Source organism: Pongo abelii, chromosome 6 (genome assembly GCF_028885655.2).
Source record: "Pongo abelii isolate AG06213 chromosome 6, NHGRI_mPonAbe1-v2.0_pri, whole genome shotgun sequence".
NCBI classification, from domain to species: domain Eukaryota; kingdom Metazoa; phylum Chordata; class Mammalia; order Primates; family Hominidae; genus Pongo; species Pongo abelii.
In genome coordinates, this window is record NC_071991.2 from 95764943 (window position 1) to 95787656 (window position 22714).

At 36.4% G+C, this 22714-nt stretch overlaps 1 protein-coding gene across 2 annotated transcripts in view; it reads left to right on the plus strand.

The window, feature by feature from the left end:
• SEMA3C (semaphorin 3C) overlaps positions 1-22714 on the plus strand; it is a 180037-nt gene that overhangs the window by 146858 nt on the left and 10465 nt on the right. For both annotated transcript variants that reach the window (NM_001131434.2, XM_024249261.2), the window contains 3 exon segments: positions 10529-10617; positions 14116-14157; positions 17273-17430. In NM_001131434.2, coding sequence (NP_001124906.1) covers positions 10529-10617; positions 14116-14157; positions 17273-17430 — 289 coding nt within the window.

Here is a 22714-nt window from a genome sequence, read left to right on the forward strand (position 1 = left end):
AGAACCTTGGACCACACCCTATAATAATGCACAGTACTACTTCTGCAGTGAAGCAGAAATCTTCAAACCATGTGTACAAAAACCCACCACCATAAATAGCCTGAGTCAGTGCAGGTCAGGTTTTATGACCAAATTAGTTCAAGTCAGGACAGATTTTGCCACCAAAGAAATTTAAGAAAAAAGAAAACAAACTTGAGAGTTTTCGATTTGTAGATAAAAGATAATGGACCTGCATTAAAAATAGAATATAATTCCCTACTTAATACAGGGATTAGACTATAAATACTGATTTTTTAATACTCTGTAAGATATCACATATAGGTCTGTTTGGCTTTTTTATTTATTTTTTAGAGTAAATAGTTTTATTTTTCTGTCACTAAGATTTTCAGAAATGGGTCAGCTTTGTTCTTATTTCAGCTTTTATCATGTTCTCAAATATCTGTAGCAGTTCCAAAACTTCTACCTGCAAACCAGTTAGCACTAAGAAAAAAGAGAATCATACTGGGTTCTCATTCCTTTTGGAGTTTCCATTTTGTACCAATTCCTTTCAGACTAAAAGGCATCCTTTAGAATTTCTCCAAATGCAGGAGGTCTGCAGGCAACAAACTTTCCACGCTTTTATTGATTGTTTTCACTTTTTTTAAAAGAGTATTTTTGTGGATATAGAATTGTGGGTTCACTTTGTCTTTTCTTTCAGCATTTAAAAAAATGTCATTCCATTATCTTCTCAGCTCCCCTTGTTTCTCATAAAAACTTACCAATAATTATGTTCCTTGTTCCCATGACAATGTATTTTTTCTCTTGTTCCTTTCAGGGATTTTTCTCTGTGGCTTGTTTTCAGCAGTTTACATAAAATATGCCAGGGTTTGACTCCTTTAACATTTCTTCAACTTGGTTATTAATGAATCCTTATATCTGTAATGTAATGTTTTTCATCAAATTTGGGAAGTGTATGGCCATTATTTTTTCAAGTATTTTTCTTCCCCAGTCTCTCTACTCTTCTTGTGAAACTCTAGTCACATATATGTTGGACCATTTGATAACACACAGGCCAAGAGGGTCTGTTCACCTTCTTCAATCTTTTTTCCCTCTGTTTTTCCAAATGCATAAATTCTATAATCTGTCTTCAAGTTCATTGACTTTTTTCTCTTTCAACTCTAATACTTTAATCTGCTATTAACCCCATGGAGTTAATATTTTATTTCTGTTATTATACTTTTAGTTCTAAAATTTCCATTTTGTTTGGCTGATAGTCTTTATTTCTTTAATGAATTTTCCTGTCTGTTAATTTGTTGAAACCATGTCTTTCTTTAGTTTTTGAATATATTTGTTTTATTATTTGAATGTTTTTATACTAATTATAATAACTGCTTTAACGCTGTTATTTGCTAAGTCCAGCATCTGGTTTATCTCAACTTTGTTCTTCTTGACTCTTGGTCCTGTTTTCTCTCTTTTTTATACATAATGAATTATGTTGTTGAATCCTGGAAATTATGGATAGTGCCCTGGACTTGAGTTCTGTTTTCTTCCTCTGAATGGTGTTCATTCTTATTATAGCAAGCACTTTATTATTAGCTGATCACTTTGCACTTGTTTGAACTTGTACTACTCTTTGTTCGAATGCATATGCTTAAAGCATGTCACTCCAATTTTACAGGACTCAAACTCCGAAATCTCTCCCTTCCAGGTCTTACCAGATTAGGTTATGGGTTTTGTTAGGGCAGGCCTAAATTAGGTCTTCCTCTGGAATACGACACTTGTAAAATCTCAGCCTTTCTTGTGTCAGCTGGATGTCAGGGTTTTTAACAAGGTGTTAATGAGATCTGACTGAGGCAAGAACAACTTCATCCAGCTTTTCTCTTCCAGAATTGCCAAACCTGTAATTTATCTGAACAGTTTTCGCAGGTAGCAACTGCAATCTGGTAAGCCTCTGGTGCTCTCATCCTGCATATATAGCCCAGGACTCAACCAGAGACTCACAGACTGTTTCCACGTGGATTTCTGAAACCCACTTTCTGGACACCTCCCTCGCTCTGACACTCTGTACCACAGAAATGATTTCTTTCTGCTGCCCCACATTTTCATATCTGCCTCCTCATCTTAGTGGGACCACCATGCTCTGCTTAAACACAAGCTCTCTGAACCTCTGTTGGGATTGTTCCCAGACAGAAAGTGGGGAATGATCATGAATATTAGCTTGTGAGTATCCTTTCTTCTAGCCTTGCACTGCCTGTTATCTGTTGCCTAAAAAGAATGGCCTCATACATTTTGTCCAGTTTTTTTATTTGCTTACTGCAGGAAAGTACTCTAGTATCAATTACTCCATCATGGTTAATGGTCATATTGCCCTCCAGAAAGATTTTCCTGATTACGTTTCTACCAAAAGTGTTTGAAAATTTCTATTTCCTTATTTCTGTGCCAACTCTAGGCTTTATCATTCATTTTGCTGAAGATCATTATTTTTACAATTTCATAAATCATATATACTTTAATTTTCAAAACGTATGAAAATTCTTTATTATAATTCTGCTTGAAGACGTCCCCTGAATATTTTAATATATTGCAAATAAGTCAATAATTTAATATAGCGGTAGAAAATGTGTTATTTTAGCTAAAAATAGAAAAAAAATTGTAACATATTTATATTTTAAAAACTAATTTGTTAGCTTTCTCTTTGATTAAATGCAGACAACTACCAAGACATGAAATAGGTTTAAAAAATTATACTGTTTGTCTCTCATGATTCTTTAATGTTTGAGCAAACACGTGTTTCTTCTCTATAGCTTATTTAATATGCAGCACCTCCAGAAATTATGTCTGTGGTGTGATGTGGGAACCAGCATCTGTATTTTTAGTAAACTCCCAAGGTGACTTTGAGTGAGGTAATCTGAAAGCCAGACTTTGAGAAACTGTTTGTATAATTGAACATGACTCTAGGTGCTAAGGAGCCAAGTGAAATTAATGGTATCAGCAAATAAACTTGAAAGGCACTGAGTGCACTATTTTCCTCATAATACAACAAAGTACTTTAACTTTTCTGAAAGGCTCTGCAGGAAAAAACAAAAAAAAAACAAAAAAAAACAAAAAAAAAACCATGTTTAACCTAGTTTAACCCAGTACTTCCAAATTTATATGACCCTATAAACTCTTTAGCATCCACACATTTGGGAAGATGATTAGATGGCGTTTGTTGAGACAGCCTTTCTAAGGGCCTCCCCTCAAATACAGACACTTGAGATGCCCTTGATGACCAACTGGGGCTCTAATACCCCCAGGGCTGAGGCTGAAGGTGTCAACATTACAGCTTTCCAATTACCAATTCAGAGCTTACCATGTGAGAAACCCTGCTAAATGTGAGAAATTGTGCTAAATAACTCAGTTTAGAAATACTTCGTATTTTTTGTAACAAGGCATACACATGCACAGAATGCTACCTTTTAAAAGTAGATTCAGTGAACTAATAAAGATTTTATAAACTCATGATTCAGTTTTATTCTGAAATGTTAAAACTCACTATTAAAAGATTGTAGCAGCAGTTTGATTACCTAACAGGAAAATAAATGTATCAGGAATGGGTATTTTAACATAAAATAAGGCAGCCAATTATCAATATGTAATTATAGAAATTAATAATTGACATGTCTAGTTATACCTCCGTCATCTCTATTAAGTATTCATTTGCCAAGCAAAGATTTTGCAGTTCTTTTTTGGGCTTTCAAAGTATGTTTCCTTATTTTAATAAGCAGGTTGTCTCAGAAAATTATTAAAAAGGAAGAGATGCCTTTTAGTAAATATGGTGATTTTATCTTTTATACTACTACTTTAAATTAATACTAGAACTAATCATTTTGCAATAATTTACCCCTAATATCACGTATGGGGCTGCCTAGGCTGACATCTAGGAGCAAGAAGAGCACAGGAACTTGTGTGACTGTGGGTGACACACCCATGAAGCTGGCCCTGACTAGAATATGTTTATAGGTTAGCAACCAGGAGGAAGGGACTGGCCAGATCTCATTAAGGAGGCAGTGTTCCCCCAAATCCCTAGGCAACCAGAAGTGCAGGGGAAAGCTGACAGTTTGGCACATGAGTTTCCAGGGAAACCCCCTTAGGACTGTTTACATAAGACTCAGGAGATAGATATACAAATGACTATTCCAATGACCTGCTTAGTAGTGAGCTGTGTTTGATCACTTGCCTGAGACAGCCAACACTTAACGTACTTATAAATGCAAGCTGATTTCTTGGCTAGAGACAGTGGAAAGGTTTAAGGATAATTGTTGTGCTCCCTTATATTAGAAAAAAATTAGATAGTATAAAATAAGGCAGGAAGGAAGCCTGTCCAGGAAATTTTCTTTAATGATTTAATAAAACAAAAGAAAATAAAAATATCTCATGTGGATTGATGAGTCTGCTGTGTTATCTTTGTGCATAGAGTTGCGTTATGCAATCACTTTGCAGATTTTTCTTGCTTATTCCCACAATGCTTTAATGTATTTAGAGTATCTCTGTTATCTATACCTCACAGAAGAGAAAATTGAGGGCCAGTCAAAGAAAGTGACTACAATTGTGTCAAAAGTGTACTCAGTGATGGAGCTGAAACTAAAACATAACTTCCATTTACTGAGAACGTTATTGATGTGTCAGACACCATGCTAAGCAATTTCCATGTCTTACTTGTTTAATTTTTATTAGTCAGAGCTCTTTCAACTGAAAGTGACCACACACCTTACTCAGACTACTTAAAACAAAATAACTGTTTTCTTCGTTTAACTGAGAAATCCAGAAGACAGCCTCAGACATAGCTGAATTTGTGCTAAGATGATGTGGTCAGGAACTTACTTCACAACCTTTCAGTTTTACTTTCCTCTGCATTGCTTGTTCTCAAATGAAGTCTGCATGTGGTAGCCAGAATGGCTCCAGCACCTCCAGATTTACAAGCTTTAATGCTCCTGATTTCAGAAAGAAGAAGAGGCTCACTTAACTCATTCCCAGGAAGGGCAGGGGCCTCACTCTTTTCTAGGCCAGTTCCTGTGTGAATCACAGGGGCAAGGGTGTGCTCTTATTGGCCAGGCCTACATCATGTGGGCCTCCCTGGAACCGAAAGAGGTAAACCATTCCTTAACCAGGTAGACTGAAAATGAGGTAGGCGGTGTTTCCGAAAGATGTGTCAGGGTGTTAGTGCCAAAAGAAGGGAGGTGGTTCTGGCTAGGCTTTAGCCTTAGCTTAATGGATTTTTCAATAGCCATTATGAAAAGTGTGGTTATTATTTACGTTTTACACAATAGCAAAGTGAGGTTTAAAGAAAAAAAGACGTGACAGCTTCACTGTAACTATATCATGGATATGGTGCTTTCCCCAAGGATATAAAAGCAATAATCCAATTCTGCAGAACACTAAAAAGGATTTATAGTTGTGAATACATTCAGGGAATACCATTCTCACCACCCCCAGAAGGAAGACACTTGATAAGTGTATTATCATCTTCAAACGAAAGGGCATGGAGATGGCTTTATGTGGACATAAGTAATTGGGAGTTTTATGGCCATTCTGGAATGCCTATCTCTCAATGACTAACATTTTAATGGGAACACACTTACTGCTCAGAAAACCATAAATTCTAGATTCCGAACTCTTGAGTCCTATGCCTGTGTATGTTTGCATCCATACTGCCCAACTCACTCAGTACTTTCTTGTTGAATCAATGAGTGAAAATGGATAGAACACAACTTAAGACTACTTACTTATTAGTAAATGATACAGCCCAAGGATACCTCAGAAGTATTCCTCATACAGGGAACTCATTACCATCAAGACCAAAAATAACAAAGGAAAAGAGAAATGACTAAAAGTGGTATTGTAACTTTTATTGCAAATGGATAAAAAGCATGTTTTGCATTGTGGTTTTTGGTTTTTTTTTGTTTTTTTTTTTTGTTTTTTTTTTTGGAGACAGAGTCTTGCTCTATCCCCCAGGATGGAGTGCAGCGACACTATCTCAGCTTACTGCAACCTCCGCCTCCCAGGTTCGAGTGATTCTCATGCCTCAGCCTCTTCAGTAGCTGGATTTACAGGCGCCTGCCCCCATGCCCAGCTAATTTTTTGTATTTTTAGTAGAGACAGGGTTTTGCCATGTTGGCCAGCCTGGTCTCTTAACTCCTGACCTCAGGTGATCTGCCCATCTTGGCCTCCCAAAGTTCTGGGGTTACAGGCGTGAGCCACTGTGCCCGGCCTGCATTATCTTTTTATTAGCTCATCTTTGTAGCCCTTCTTTGTGTAATATTTTAAAAATGGTATGTATAAAGTATGTTTGTTGTGGGCCTTGTCAGAAGAAAATGGGGATTTCTGTAAAATTTTGCTCTCATAGTAAGTGAAAACATTGGGGAATATGGAGTCAGTTGTCTCATTTGAGAGTACTTAATTCTTTTCAGAGCTGATAGTTTTATCTATCAGAACCTTTCTAACCAAAACCCGTTTTTATACACAGCCTGTGTATATATACACAGCCTATATAACCTGTGTTATGCACAGCCTCTACTCAGTCTCTTTTCATAGGGCAACTGTAGTTAAGAGTAATTTATTGTATATTTGAAAATAACTAAAATAGTGGAATTGGAATGTTCCTAACACAAAGAAATGATAAATGCCTAAGATAATGGGCACCCCAGTTACCTTGATTTGATCATTACACATTGTATATCTATATCAAAATACCACATGTACCTCATAAATATGTACAACTATTATATATCCATAATGATTAAAGATAAAAAAATTTAAAGAGTTGCAAACAAAGAAGAAAGAATGTGGATTATGCTGTCACATAGAATGGTAGTGATTCTTACAAACTGCAACAGGGAACCATAAAACTGTTAAGACTTGTTTAAAAAAAAAAACATGCTTTTTATGATAACATGTTCATGTAACAAAGATTTTATATCTATATTCTTCTGAGTTTTCTCTCATCCTTCTTGCCTACAAATTAATTCAACAAGTATTCAACAGGAACGTATATGCACACACATGCCTGTGGTCATTTACACACACACACACAAATCTTGCCCTAGCTATCACAGTTTCATGGCTTTCAGATCAAGTGTTTTGGTATGTTGTATTTCCCTAGAAGTTTCCACTGCTAATTCCAATAGGTTGTTAATAGAAACTAAGAAACACCTCCAACCACATGCATCCATTTTCAGTTGTGACAGGTCTCTGCACAGCATCCCCATCCCCAAATGTGTTTTCACTTCTAATTTTTACTTGTATTATTTATCGTCCAAGAAAGTCATCTAAGTTGTTATCAGGGGTAATTCTTTTTTTTTTTTTTTTTTTGAGGCGGAGTCTTGCTCTGTCGCCCAGGCTGGAGGGCAGTGGCACGATCTCGGCTCACTGCAAGCTCCGCCTCCCAGGTTCACACCATTCTCCTGCCTCAGCCTCCCACGTAGCTAGGACTACAGGCGCCCGCCACCACGCCCGGCTAATTTTTTGTATTTTTTAGTGGAGACGGGGTTTCAGTGTATTAGCCAGGATGGTCTTGATCTCCTGACCTCGTGATCCACCCGCCTCGGCCTCCCAAAGTGCTGGGATTACAGGCGTGAGCCACCGCACCCGGCTATCAGGGGTAATTCTAAGGAAGCGGCTGCAAAACAGATATTTCAGAGCTTTTTAATTAAAACTAGAGCCTGCAAATCTTTGGGATCATTATTATTTTCACTTTTTTTGAGTGTGGCTTAAGAAGTGAATTTTAAATTACAGAGTATGCTTTGCAACGTCTAAAATTATGTGCCTATACTTTGTATCCTTACAAATTTCAGGCATTATTCTGGCAAACTCTGTCTTGCTCTTTTGTATAAACATTATTTTTAATTTAGTGGATTTTTATTTTTTAGTTTGCAGTGTTTTAAAGTTGAGTTTATTTTTTATTAAGAATTACTTTGACTCTCAATTGGATTCATAAAACACAAACTTGTAAACATGAGATAAAATCTTTTATGTCAGAGTAACTCGTGCCTGTGGAATAGAAGCCAACTTGAGATGTGAGATTTGAAATTTATAGTATTACTCACTAGATGATTTCTGGTTGTAAATTCCTGTACAATTCAGTTCAAGTTAATTCTTCTTATGACATTTTCAATAGAATTTAAAAATGTGCATTATGTTGATGATAATGCATATTTACAAATTATAAATTTACAGTTATAATTTAAAAGAATAACTTGATATTTATGATCCAACTCACTAGTTAATAGAAACATTTTAGGTAAATATATTTTTACTTTGCCAGATTACTCACAAATTTGCTTTAACCTCCACATTGCTAAATCTAAACTAGTGTCTTTTAAACCTAAAATTTATGTGATTGGTAGAGTGGCGTGATTATATGCATAATGTTTATGTGACTTGTGAAACCGTTTATAAATCTTGAAATAAATATTATTTCCTGTATTCTCACATTTATTTTGGCATCTCAATTTTTGGCTATCTGTAATTGGGACATATGAGTAAATTTCTGATTTGATTTAGCTTATTTGGATCATCTAATTTCAAAATTTCCTCTACATTTTGAGATATCCAAAGAAACATATTGCCAACTTGTTACTGGCAGCAAATTTGTATGGGTCTGCAGCAACTTAAGTTCCTGCCTCCTCAGAAGAGAGAACTTGACCGAGGGGCCTAAGGCAGAGTGAGAGACCAAAGCAAGTTTTAGAGCAGGAGTAAAAGCTTATTAAAAAGCTTTAGAGCAGGAATGAAAGGAAGAAAAATACGATTGTGCGACTTGAGAGATCAAGTTTGCAGTTTTGACCTTTGAATTAGGGTGTTACAGGTTCGCATACTTCTGGGGTCTTGGGCTACTTCTCCCCTGATTCCTGCCTTGGGGTGGGCTGTCCGCAGGGATGGTGGCCTGCCAGCACGTGGGAGGAGAGCATGTGCAGTGTGTTTACTGGAGTTGTGCCTATGCTGACTTGAGGCATTTTTCCCTTACCAGTCTAGTATTCCTAAAGGAAGGTCATATACCAGTAAAACTCTCCCATTTTGCCTGTTAATGCACATGCTTGAGCTCACTCACCCAGCTCCTGAGATCTTACTGGGAAGCTGCTGATCACCAGTTTCAGGTGTTTCCATCTACTGGGAGACTGTGTTTCCCTGGCATTGTTAACGGTGGAGGGTGTCCAGGTTCTTGGCGTCTTGAGCAAATAATTGGACAAAACACACAAACAAAGCAAGGAAGGAATGAAGGGTTTATTGAAAATGAAAGTACACTCCACAGTGTGGGAGCAGGCCTGAGCATAGGGTCTCAAAGGCCCCGTTACAGAATTTTTTGGAGTTTAAATACCCTCTATTTGGGGTAAACCCTATGTAAAGCAAGAGGATGAAGTAAAGTTACAAAGTCATTTACCCGACGTATGCCCTGTGGAGAGGATATTTCCTGTCATAGCTGAAGTTTGAATCGGCTTTATGTTCCCTGCCTCCATACCCTGTTTTCCTGCCTCAGCACCAGCTGCAACCAGTTATTATGTTAGAGAGACATGACATGTGATAACTGCCTGACCATCACCTGTTGGTTGCCTGACATTACTGGTTGGGGGTGGGGGACTCTGCTCACCTATTCATGTCTGACTAGCTATGTACTGTAACAAACTGACAAATAAAATTGTGTAAATAGTAGAACTTTTCTATGAATAGGTGTCCACACCTGAAATAAAATCAGTTGTGTTTCTTTTTTGAAGATGATTTTGAATGGTGAGTGAAACATTTTACCATGTCTAAAATCCATTATACAGACCAAATGTGAATTTTCCAATCCTAGTGACTTATACAGTTATTATAAAAATTCATTTGTCATCTTTCTTCAGATAATGAAATCATTGGTTTAATGTTAACAAAATGAGATTGTCACTTTATAATATTGGTGTGGAAGAGAAAGTAATATTAATGATCAAACTTAAACTTATGTATAGGCTGTTTACATTGGCTCACCACGCCTGTAATACCAGCACTTTGGGAGGCCAAGGTGGGCAGATCATGAGATCCTGCTAAATATACAAAAAATTAGCCAGGCGTGGTAGCGGGCACCTGTAATCCCAGATACCTGGGAGGCTGCAGCAGAAGAATCGCTTGAACCCGGAAGGTGGAGGTTGCAGTGAGCCAAGATCATGCCACCGCACTCCAGCCTGGGCAATGGAGCAAGACACTGTCTCAAAAAAAAGAAAAAAAAATTATGTATTGTATTATAAGAATACACATTTGGTTCCGAACTTTTGACTTAACATTCTTTCCTTCTCTCATAGTTGTAGCTACACCCAATATGTGCAAAATATAAGATATTCATATTAGTTCCCCTTGAATTGTATGTGTTTCAATTTTTATGAGATTTGGAATACATTCAGCACATGGCAATGGCTTAATATTTACAATGTTTTTTGATTACTAAATACTTATATAAATAATGTTCCAAGTCAGTAGTCCTATGTCTAAATAGCTTTCTTTTAAAAAGTATTGTAACATCTCATTACTTCTTTTTTTAATTTAGATCGGGGTACTGTGCAAAAAGTGGTTGTTCTTCCTACTAACAGCTCTGTCAGTGGCGAGCTCATTCTGGAGGAGCTGGAAGTCTTTAAGGTTTGAACATCTCTTCTATTAATCTCAGAACATGCATGATGAGTGGAATTCTTTAATCTTACAGCCACTTGGGAGGAAACTATATTTGATAAAAAATCAAATAAATGAATGTTATGAATTTTTGAGGGTAGGAAAACACCAGATAAAATAAGAAATACAGAACAAATATTTTTGCAAAGTATTTTCCTACACTTCAAGTTATCTTAACATAAAAGGATTCTTTCTGTTTTTAAGCTATCATCACAACTTGAAGAATTGTGGTCATCATTATTTTTAAAAAATGAGTTCTAGTTGTCAAGGTCTGGAAGATTTTGCCATGAAAGGGCTTTTATCATTTGCTTCACAAGCCACTGAAACCCAAATACTTTCACATTATTGATTGTTAGATAAGCCTTCTCATATTTTTTTAGCCAGTAATTTCAAGAAAAACAACTTTGTTTTCTCTTATTTTATTGCCTTTAATTCAAATGTCACTTCAGTTAAATAAAACAAATGTCTCTTTACCACTCAGAACTTGAGATTTCATTGTATTATTCTCCTTGTCCTTGAATTTGGGATAAAAAAAGAAAAAGGACAGAAAAAAAAAAAAAAAACATACACAAGGGAAGTTCAGTACTGTAAGATCTTACCTGGTCAGGGCAGAGCGCCTGTTCTTTATCTATCTGTGAGCCAGGAGAGGGGATTTGTGGTGTCCTGCCGTGCCCTTCTCTGCTCACAGTGTCAGTCACTGTAATTCAAGTGGTGCTTTTTATCTGCATTAGGAAAGATGGGTAAAGCGCAGCAGAGGAGCTATTAGAATTGCAAAGAAAGTTTGGCATGGAATCAGTCCTGCTGCAGAACACTATTTCCAACTAAACCAATTAAGAAACAATGGCCCAGACACAACAAAAGACCAGAGTCAGCCTATGACTGAGTAAAAGTAGCACTTGAGAACTCCCAGTAGCAGACTCTTGCTAGTCCAGCAAGTTGCTTTGCTTAGTTGAGTAGACTTAGAATGTATTGACTCATTAGTAGACATTCCCACAGTCACCAAAAATGCTGACTTCATAAGCACATAAGTGGGTAAGGTGCAGTGCTGTTAGATTTAGGTAATACATTTTAAATGTAAAGAAATATAAAATAGAATCAAATAAAAAATTTGAGGAACTCTGGCAAGTTTCCTACTACATTATTAAATTTATAATTTTTAATGCTAGACTAATTTTGGCACAAGTTCTTTGTGGTTGGTGTGTTAAAATCGGGCTCATAAAATGACGTTAATGATATTCAGAAAAGTGCTTTTTTCATGCCTTGTTTTATAAAGAAATTGATTATTTCACTAGATTAACCAGAATTACATTATATAGAACATATTTTTTTCCTCATTCAACTCAGTAGGGAGATCTTGGCTTGCTAAAATAATATGAAGTGCCTTATTCTGGAGTATTCTTGAAGATAGCAAAAATGTCATATAGCAGCACTTCATTTTTAATACTGAAATATCTCCTTTTGATTATCAGGAAATGTTAATTAAGTGAGCATGACATAAACCTAAACATACATGTTATGGAAAGAAACATGAGTTATTCTGATCACGTGCTAACTACTTATGGTCTGTCATATGAGTTATGCTGGTGTTATCATCTTGAATAATAAACTCTCAGTGGAAAAATAGAATCAGTCAGAATGCATGTGGGGGACATCAACCCAAGAGACACCAAAAAATGTCTGAGTTTTCTTACTGATGTGTGTGCCAGTGATTGATGTGGCCAAGTCAGGAGACACAGTTACTGAATACAGTTACTGTCTTCAGCATGGTGTTTGTGTCACATTTCTGAGGTGAGGTAAAAATAATTGAGTGTGTATGATACACTGTGATGAGCATGTGAGGAAATAATGCATTTAAATTGAAAAGTTTTCTTAGCTAAGCGTCACACTGATGTACTGCAGAAAATTCAATGTGACTTTGAAAAACCAGGAGCTTTGTTTTTATACAGTGCAAGACCGTAATCTCTTCTTTTAGTCCTCTGTTCCACATTTTCTGACAATAAGTCTAGTTTCCCTGAGCTTAACTAGAATTAGAAGTATAACTACTAGTAGCTGCCTAACTGATTATAGGTTGCAGCATTTGTATGTGTGTGTGCATGTGTGTGTGCATATTTATAAGGGATGATCAAAAATTGTTGCAATGGAGAATTAAAGATATCACTGTTTTCCCTTTTAAAATGTTGGTAAATACATGCAGCTCCAGAAAGCAAAATAACTGGGGTACCTTTGATTTTGAGAGCTTGTTCCCACTTGAGTTATTCAAATAAAGCTCATGGATCTTAATCACTTTACCAGAAGTCTAATTTTTTTTTTTTTTTTTTGAAATGGGTTTCACTCTTGTTACCCAGGCTGGAGTGCCGTGGCACAGTCTTGGCTCACTGCAATCTCTGCCTCCCGGGTTCAAGCAATTCTCCTGCCTTATCCTCCTGAGTAGCTGGGATTACAGGCATGAGCCACACGCTCAGCTAATTTTGTAGTAGAGACAGGGTTTTACTATTTTGGCCAGGCTGGTCTCGAACTCCTGACCTCAGGTGATCCGCCCGCCTCAGCCTCCCAAAGTGCCGGGATTACAGGCATGAGCCACTGCACTTCACCAGAAGTCTAATTTTTAATCATTAAAAGTAACTAATAATTTTTAAGAAGTGAAGTTATGAATAATTTGCAAGTATATTACTATTCCAGAAAATTCTTAGGTTCTTTCATACATTTTATCAAAAGATAACCTTTTCTGACAATATTTTTTTGTTTGCAACAATGAGCATTAACTAGTATGGTTCAGCCTAATATATTGTCTTTCCAAAACAGCACTGGAAGGTGAACAATAGTGTCTTATGCAGACTGCTTGTGTTGCGGAGGAATTAGATGGTGTACCATTCCACATCTTCCTCCACCTGAGTCCATGGATCCAATTCTGAATTATTTGTTGGATTGAATATTCCAAAAATTTCCTTCTCAGATTTTCATTTTTTGTTCTAATGCCTAGATTGATACATGTGTTTGAATTACCACTCTTTTTTTTTTTTTTTTTTTTTTTTTTTTGAGATGGAGTTTTGCTCTTGTTGCCCAGGCTGGAGTGCAATGGTGCAATCTCGGCTCACTGCAACCTACGCCTCCCAGGTTCAGGCAATTCTCCTGCCTCAGCCTCCCGAGTAGCTGGGATTACAGGTGCCCACCACCATGCCCGGCTAGTTTTTGTATTTTTAGTAGACCTGGGTTTTCGCCATGTTGGCCAGGCTGGTCTCAAACTTTAGGTATATATCTGTGTAACAACTCTATCCTTAGTTTCCAAAGAGGAAGTGTACTTTATAGACAAGTATATGCAAATGTATTTTATATGACAAGTAACTTTAAAGTAGATGTATATATAAAGAAAAATGGTTTCTTCTTGAGATTTAATAGAAAAAAAATCTGAATGTAAAATCCTTTTAAGGAATATTTGAGCAACTAACATGTTGTTTTCTAATATTTTAGAATCATGCTCCTATAACAACAATGAAAATTTCATCTAAAAAGGTAAAAACTAAGCTATTTTATGTTCTTTGCTTATTGAAATGTTTTGTTATTATGAAAAATTATATTTTATAACTTCTGAACTAACAAAATAAAGAATACTGCTTAAAGTATACCGCAAAGTCACCTTTAATTTTGATGTAGAACTTACAAGCTATTAGTGAAAGACCGAATAGGTTTATTTTTGTATAAAAGTTTGTCAGAGCAGAACATATACACAGCAAGATATTCCAACATTTTGTATATCTGATTTTCTCAAATATTACGGTGTGTGAAGCCAACTGAAATAAAAATAATCTTTCTGGGAAGAATTTAGCATAAAGTTTGGGCTACTCTATAACATCACAACATTGTTACAGGCTTGGAATGAGTAATCAATCCTGAGTTCCTGCTGTTGTCACATATTTGAAATGCGCAGTGCATTCTTTTATGCTTATTTTTAAGGAAATATTATTTCCTAGGATTTAAACATGTCGAAAAAAAAGGAGTCTCAAATTTAAGGGTTCAGGAATTGGAAAAGAAATATTTGACTGTAATTGAAATCTTCAGATTAATTGTCTGATCTGTCCCTACACATGTAAATATACAATGATCATTGAAATAAAAAGTACAATTCCAATATATACATGAGCAAACCATGTACCTCTCCATTCCCAAAAGGTATTATTTAAAAAAAAAAAAATTTAAGGTACAGAGTAATATAGTGAGAATGGAGTAAGCTTTCAAATAGTCTTGGCATGCATTTGCATCCCAATCTGACCATAATGTACGAACAAATCATGTAACTTCACTGACCTAAGTTTCTACATTTGTAAGGTAATGCTTTTCTCACAAACAAGTTAATTTATATAAATTACCTAGAATAAAGTGGATCCTCAGTAAATGCTGTCTGTAAAAGCCTGAGACCTATTTTTCTTGGAATACACAATAAAGGTTTTATGTGTTAGCACAACCGATTACATGATTCTGAAGCTCTTCACCATATTTGGTTTGTTACAGATGAAGTAGTATTTTATAGTCAGTCTTACACTCTTTTGACATCATTGAATTTTATGAGGGAGAATAAATAAGGTACAATGGAGCTAACGATCTCATCTGTAAAAATGTTTGTATGGTGCATAACAAACATTTTCCCAAGTAACGAGAAGCCATTCGTCATTTTGTCTAATGTCCTAGGGAGCGGATCTCAAGTCAGAATTGTCTTTGAAGTCAGCAGGGAAGCCCTTTGTTTACAGTAGTTAATGGAAAGAGAAAGTAGCAGGGCAGGATTCAAAATGGACACAAAGCCATTTGTGTGGCATAGTAATCCTGTATGCAAGTTTTAACTATATTTAGTTATGTATTACATCTGTCTTCAACATCTTAAATTGTAGATAATTTAAAATGTCTCATTAAAGCAGATTCAAGGCAAGGATAATTATTTGACTTTTTGGAAATCGTTTGTACAACTGCATACTGCATCATTTTTTCAGTGCAAGAGGACTACAAATTGTTAATGACATCTTATGTGTATTTAGATAACTTTCTCAGAGTTTCCCATTTTATTATCCATTTTATGCTCTCTTATTTTTTAATTTGTTCTTTTATTCCATATAACAGAAAATAGTATGATTAATAAAAATTATACTATCTAGAATGAAACTACCTGTGTCCTACACTCAAATATACTAGTATCCTTAAAGTATTTTAATGAAGCTGATAAATTTGCTGTATTACTTACTAATTTACTCGATAAACATTTATTTCAAATGTGCCTGGACAAATGGTTATTGTGAAAACATGCAGTTGTTTTCTTGTAGTTTGAATGTTTCAACTGGAGATCAGTCAATTTCAGCACAATTTCTGAAAAGTCAATTGATGTGAATGAAATTATTAGATGTAGTAGAGTGAGATGTGATTCATATAACTGATTAGAATTGAAAACATATATTGATAGTTTAACTGATATTTTACTGTACTTTTTACCATTAATTAACATTCATTGAGCAACTTATGAGCCAGAAACTATTCCAAGCATTTTTTGTGGAGGAAAACCTTACAACATTTATTTCTTACAAAAACTCCATATGGAAAGTGCTATGTTATCCTAATTTTACTAGTGAGGAGGCTGTGATTCAGTAAAGTTACACAGCAAATTTGTAGCTGAGCTGAGATTTGAATCTAGGAAGTCTGGTTCCAGAGTTTCAGAGCCTGGCGGACCCATGGTGTCTCCAGAGATTTAATTTTTAAATGTATATGTATGTGCATGTTTATGTATGTGTACATGGAGGAGTACAGACACACCCATACAACTGCATCTATTCAAGTTTCAGCTTACAGATTCTGTGCTAACTTGAGTTGTATCAGTCCTTTGGAAAGTAAGGAGTGTCAATTAGAGACTCATTCCTTCAACTCCTGAGAACCATATTATGCACAGCTAAAGGAATCAAACCATTATCTTAGAAGCAGTAGACATCCTACAATTGAAGGAGGATGAAATCTTCATCCATGAGGTTTTTAGGATGATGAAGGTCACTGGATCAAACAGAATTTTAAGACATGTTTAAATATAAATACCGATATTATTCTAAATAATTATTTTTAAGTAGTTTTAATGAGTAACATGCAACTTTCAAAGGCATGTGACCAAAATGTTCTTTTTTATTTCATCCAGTACTTACTATTTACCATTTTTTCCTTCTAAACTTAAAATGCCCTTTATTTTAAACCAGACTTTCTCAAATTTACAAAGTAACGTGTTGCCACACTTGAAAAATAAGAATGCTTCCTTGTGCTTTGCTAAGATATAGCATTCAAAGAAAAAAAGTCATAACTTAAATCTGTAATATATTAGCTCAAATCTGAGAGAACAATGAATCCCAATGTCTAAAACACATTACCATTCTATATGGTGCTTTGAGCTTTTCTTTTTTAACAGGAAAGTGGTAATGTTATAGGCATATTAACGTAGGAAAATTCTGTTTATTTTGGCTTTATACCCTTCTGTGCTTTGCTTCATGTTTTTAGTTGGTTCCAAAATGAATCCAAGGGTTTTTGGGCATATACTATAATGTGTTCCTGCTGAAAGTCTTCTTTTAACTTCCACATCTGAAATAAATCATCATCATTCCTTTAATAGCAACAGTTGTATGTGAGTTCCAATGAAGGGGTTTCCCAAGTATCTCTGCACCGCTGCCACATCTATGGTACAGCCTGTGCTGACTGCTGCCTGGCGCGGGACCCTTATTGCGCCTGGGATGGCCATTCCTGTTCCAGATTCTACCCAACTGGGAAACGGTGAGCACTAAACACTCAGCTCAACATCCAAATGTAGGACACCAGACAATACAGTAGTGTTTCACATCTTTAGAATTAGTTCTATTGCTGTTTCTTTAAATGACATTAAAAGTAGAAGCTATGTTTAGCACCACACATAGTCTTTGAATGAAGAAAATGGTAATGTGTTATAACAAGATTCTCACAGATACGGTAAATCCAGAGTACAGTACTTTGGAAAGAGTCCTTTCTCCCTTCAAAGCTCCTCTGTAACACCTACTCCCCTAGGACTCATCAAATATTTCAGGTAGCATTTAGCATTTTTCATTTTTTACATCACCTAATTTATGTCTTTTTAATTTTATTTACTATTTATTTATTTATTTTTGAGATGAAGTCTCACTCTGTCACCCAGGCTGGAATGCAATGGTGCGATCTTGGCTCACTGCAACCTCCGCCTCCTGGGTTCAAGCAATTCTCTGCCTCAGCCTCCCGAGTAGCTGGGATTACAGGTGCCCACCACCATGCGTGGCTAATTTTTGTATTTTTAGTAGAGATGGGGTTTCACCATCTTGGCCAGGCTGGCCTTGAACTCCTGACCTCGTGATCCACCCGCCTTGGCCTCCCAAAGTGCTGGGATTACAGGTGTGAGCCACCGCTCCCGGCCGTCTTTTTTATTTTATATGCTTTAGTGTAGCCTTAAAACCCACCTTCCTAGAATTTCTCTACATTGCTTAATTATCTTGTAAACAAGGATACAATATAATTATCTTACAATGCTGGTTCTAGTTCAAGCTACAAGAGTATTATTTCAGCATGGATACCTTGATTTGCTTTCAAAACCTTGATGACCATGCTTTATCCTTGGAGTGGTGAGTGCATGATTACTGGTTAGGTTAAGAAAGAAAGTCAGTCTGAGGCAGGGTACTTTTTATCCAAGTAGAAATCTAGGTGGGAAACTGCATCGACTTGTACCAAGTTGGAAGGAACCATGAGTAGAGAAATTGAAAAGGAATATGCAGAATTCAGAGTTAAGCAAGGTCATAGGTATTTTCAGTCATACAGTGACATGGGTCATGATGGTGACAAGGCTAAAACCTTTGAAAATTAGGGTTAGCAGAGGGAGCAAATAGTAGCAGCCATGCGCACCAGTGATCTTTCAAGTAAAGCACTGGGGTGATGGTGCTTTATGGTTTTTATTCTCTACATTCCTTTGAGGACCTTGACAGATTGTATCAACCCTAGTGCTTTTATGTATTAAAAGTATTCTGATCCTCTTATTCATTAGTTCAACAAATATTTTCACTGGAAATATATTTTCCAGGCATTGCTTTAGAAGCTAGGCTTATAACAGGAAAAAAGACAAAAATCTCTGTCTTCAGGAATAATGCATTCTAAACAGAAAAGATCGATAATAAATAAATGAGGAAAACCTCTGGTATATCAAATAATAACATGATCTGTGAATTTAAAAAGGGCAGAGAAGGTAGGTACAATATGTGGTAAGCAGGAGGTCGTGATGTTAAATGGGTGTCAAAGAGGGCGTTACTGCGGACATACTGTGTGAGCAAGGACTTGATGTGGAATGGCACCAAGACGTTATCTAGCAGAATAACATTCCAGGAAGAGGGACCAGAAATCTGTAATACTGGAGCATGTCAGGATTGTTCAAGAAACAGCTCTAAAGCTAGTGAGGCTGCCCTGAAATGAGAAAAGGAACAATAGGAAGAAATGAGGTCAGAATGCCACGTGATGTCAGACTTTGTAAGTAATTGAACAGTTTTTATTTAAAGTGAAATGGAAAACAGCTGAGGAGTTGTGACCATGTGAATGATACTGTTTGGCTTTGGTTTCAAAAGATCACTGGTTGGATTTGGCTTACATTGAAGCCCTGGGGTAGGAGGAGGTTGGAGGCAGAAGGGAAGGGGTGGCAGAAGCTGCATGACAGGAGGCTGCTGTCTTCGTCTAGGTGAGATATAATGGTGGCTTGTAGAGGGATAATAAAGGAAGAGGTGGCAAAAAAAATGGTCTGATGCTTGCCAGCTCACAGAATCTATTGATGTATTTGGATGTGGGAGGTTAGAGAAATAGAGGAGTCAAAAATGATCCAAGTTGTCAGAACTGAACATTAGGATTTATGTAGATGTCACTTCCTGAGAAAGAAGAGACTGTGAAAGGAGCAGGTTTGTGAGGAAAAAGAGGATGTTACATTAATGGTATCTATAAGATGTTCACACACGGGTATTGAGTAGGCAGTTAGAAATATGAATCTGGAGTAGAGAGAGGTGGCCTGGGCTGGATCATTTGAGAGTCTTGATGGCATGAGATAGGAAGAAAACTCCCACTCTTTAAAGCAGGAGTCTCGTAGATGCGTTCCAAGACTCTGTGTTCCCCCATGTTAATTTAGGCGCTAGTGAGGAGGTCCCTGACTTCTTTTGATGTCTATCTAGAATTTCTAGACATCATTACTCTGTGTTCTTTCATCTTAATATGGGGCTGGAGGCCTAAACCTGGACAGTGTGAGGGAGGCAGATTTCAAATGTAATCTCACATAAGTGATTTTTGTGGCCACTGTTGGTATTTTTCAACCATATTTGTTTTTCACTGCCAAATATGATAGTAGCGATGTTAGGTTAGCATAGCTCTTACTAAGGTGATACTATTTACTTAGCAAGATGCTCTAAAAATTTGCCTCTCTAACACCTGCAATATAATCTTCAATCTGTTAAGCAGATTTAGTGCTGAAGGAAGCTGAAGCACTATACCTTCCAAGGAAGAAAGGGATATAGGGACTATAAATGGACTTTTACCATAGTTGTATAGGTATACCAGTTATTATATAATGTAAGGGAAGTGGACATCAGTACTCCTTCTCAGCAAAGACTGGTTTTGGCCAACAAGCATTTTTATATAACAAATAATATTTCTCAAGTAAGATTCCATACTGTATATAGACTGTCATTGCATACTAGATATACTTTTTTACATTTTAGAAGTTTCTGCTCAATATGGGCTAGCTCATTTATTGCATATTTTCCCACCTATTACAACCCCAGGTATCCTTTCTAAGATGTGTGCTTAAATATAGATTCTACATTGTCATTCTACCACCACAAATTATAATTTTAATCATACTTTTTTAATTAACAAAGAAATGAATCTATCATGCAGTTCTTTGCATTTACAATATCATGCCTGATATTAAACTATGAATAATGGGTTGAGAAGGAAAGTAGTAGCTGTTTAAAGAGTTATTTTGGCTGGGTGCAGTGGCTCATGCCTGTAGTCCCAGCATTTTGGAAGGCCGAGGAAGGCAGATCACTTGAGGTCAGGAGTTCGAGACCAGCCTAGCCAACATGGCAAAACCCCATCTCTACTAAAAATACCAAAAACAACAACAACAAAAAACAATTCGCCAGGCATGGTGGCAGGCATCTGTAATACCAGATACTTGGGAGGCTGAGGCAGGAGAATCACTTGAACCTGGGAGGCAGAGATTGCAGTGAGCTGAGATCGGTGCCACTGCACTCTAGCCTGGGAGACAGAGTGAGACTCCGTCTAAAAAAAAACCAAGAAAACAAAAAACAGCTATCTTGATTATCTCCAGTAGTGCCTTAATTCTATCATGAAAAGCCAGAAAATGCTACATATATAAAAAATATACCTGAGCCTACCCATATTTATCTTTGACTAGCATATTGGAAGTTTCACTAAAAATATCTACAGTATTTACATTCTCCAAATTATGTCCTAACTTAGTTAAGCAGATATTTATAGTAAATACAAAACATGTTGGTGAATGAATTAACTATTTTGTAAATTCCCATATGAATTTTTCATTTTCCTTTGAAGATAATGGATTTGGAGTATTTTTCCACATTTATTTTCTTTAATAGTGTTAATTTACCTAGTTTTGAGCTGATGCCACTCTGTAAGCAAAACACAAAGATCACTTAGAGGATTTCATAGAAATAAAAAGCAAAAAACTATTTTCTTTGTATACAAACAGAGAAATACAGTTATACTTGGAAATTGGTGGAATCCATGCTTTGACATAATGAAGTTGTTAAATATCATGGGCTCAATAGTCTCCCCTTTTTAAAAAACTATAGTAAACATGCCAGGCGCGGTGGCCCACACCTGTAATCCCAGCACTTTGGGAGGCCGAGGCAGGCGGATTGCCTGAGGTCAGAAGTTGGAGAGCAGCCTGACCAACATGGTGAAACCCCGTCTCTACTAAAAATACAAAATTAGCCGGGCGTGGTGGCGCATGCCTGTAATCCCAACTACTCAGGAGGCTGAGGCAGGAGAGTCGCTTGAACCTGGGAGGTGGAGGTTGCAGCGAGCCGAGATTGCACCACTGCACTCCAGCCTGGCCAATAAGAGTGAAACTGTCAAAAAAAAAAAAAACTATAGTAAACAATAAAAGCCTTTTTTTTCCATTTTCATTCTCAAGTATCTTAAATATTTGTGGATTTGTATCAAATATTGCAGTATAGTCTCTAACAGTATTTGTTCTGGATTCAGACAAGTAGTTAGAAACTTTATTTTAAGACAAGATAATCAGACCAATTTTCAAATAAATATCTTTTCTATAAAAAAAGATTTCATTGTTTATCCAAAAGAATTTACTGATGTGGATGAAACATGGGAAACTTGAACCAAATTCCAAGTTCTACATGCAATACAATATGACTCTGCCTACCAGCATGTTTTTTTGATGCCATGTGAGTGCCGTGGAGGGAATCTACACATAAAAAACGCTCAGATGGCTGCCTTGCTGATCTCATGATTTAAGCCAAGCCATAACAATGTTTTTTTCTGTATTTGACTGTCTAGAAGCTATGTGATACTGTAAATTGAGATTGCCCAGCTTGAGAGTTTGTATACATGAATAAACCATTACATAGTGTTGATCACAGGACAATAAATTTAGCCATCGTGAATGATATTGCTTGCCTAGATGGCTGAAAACGCTCTCATGATGCTCATATAATATATACTCAGAAGTTGGCTGTAGTAAAATAATGCTGGACTTCAAAATATAGCAAATGTTATGCAGTAAAAACTTGATATGTGAGCTATTCTAGAATACAGTACCATATTAATCATATTTCCTGAGATAAAAGTGGCTAACACTTTCACTGTTTTCATGTGTACAGAAATATACAATCGGTAGGGGTCACGTGACTTTGGAAAAGGAATACTTAGGTGGTACAAAATTTTATACCTATTCTACCATAAGTAGATTTATACAGTCCATTGTGTACATGAGGTAGTGTTTTCTTTAGCTAGAAAATGAGCT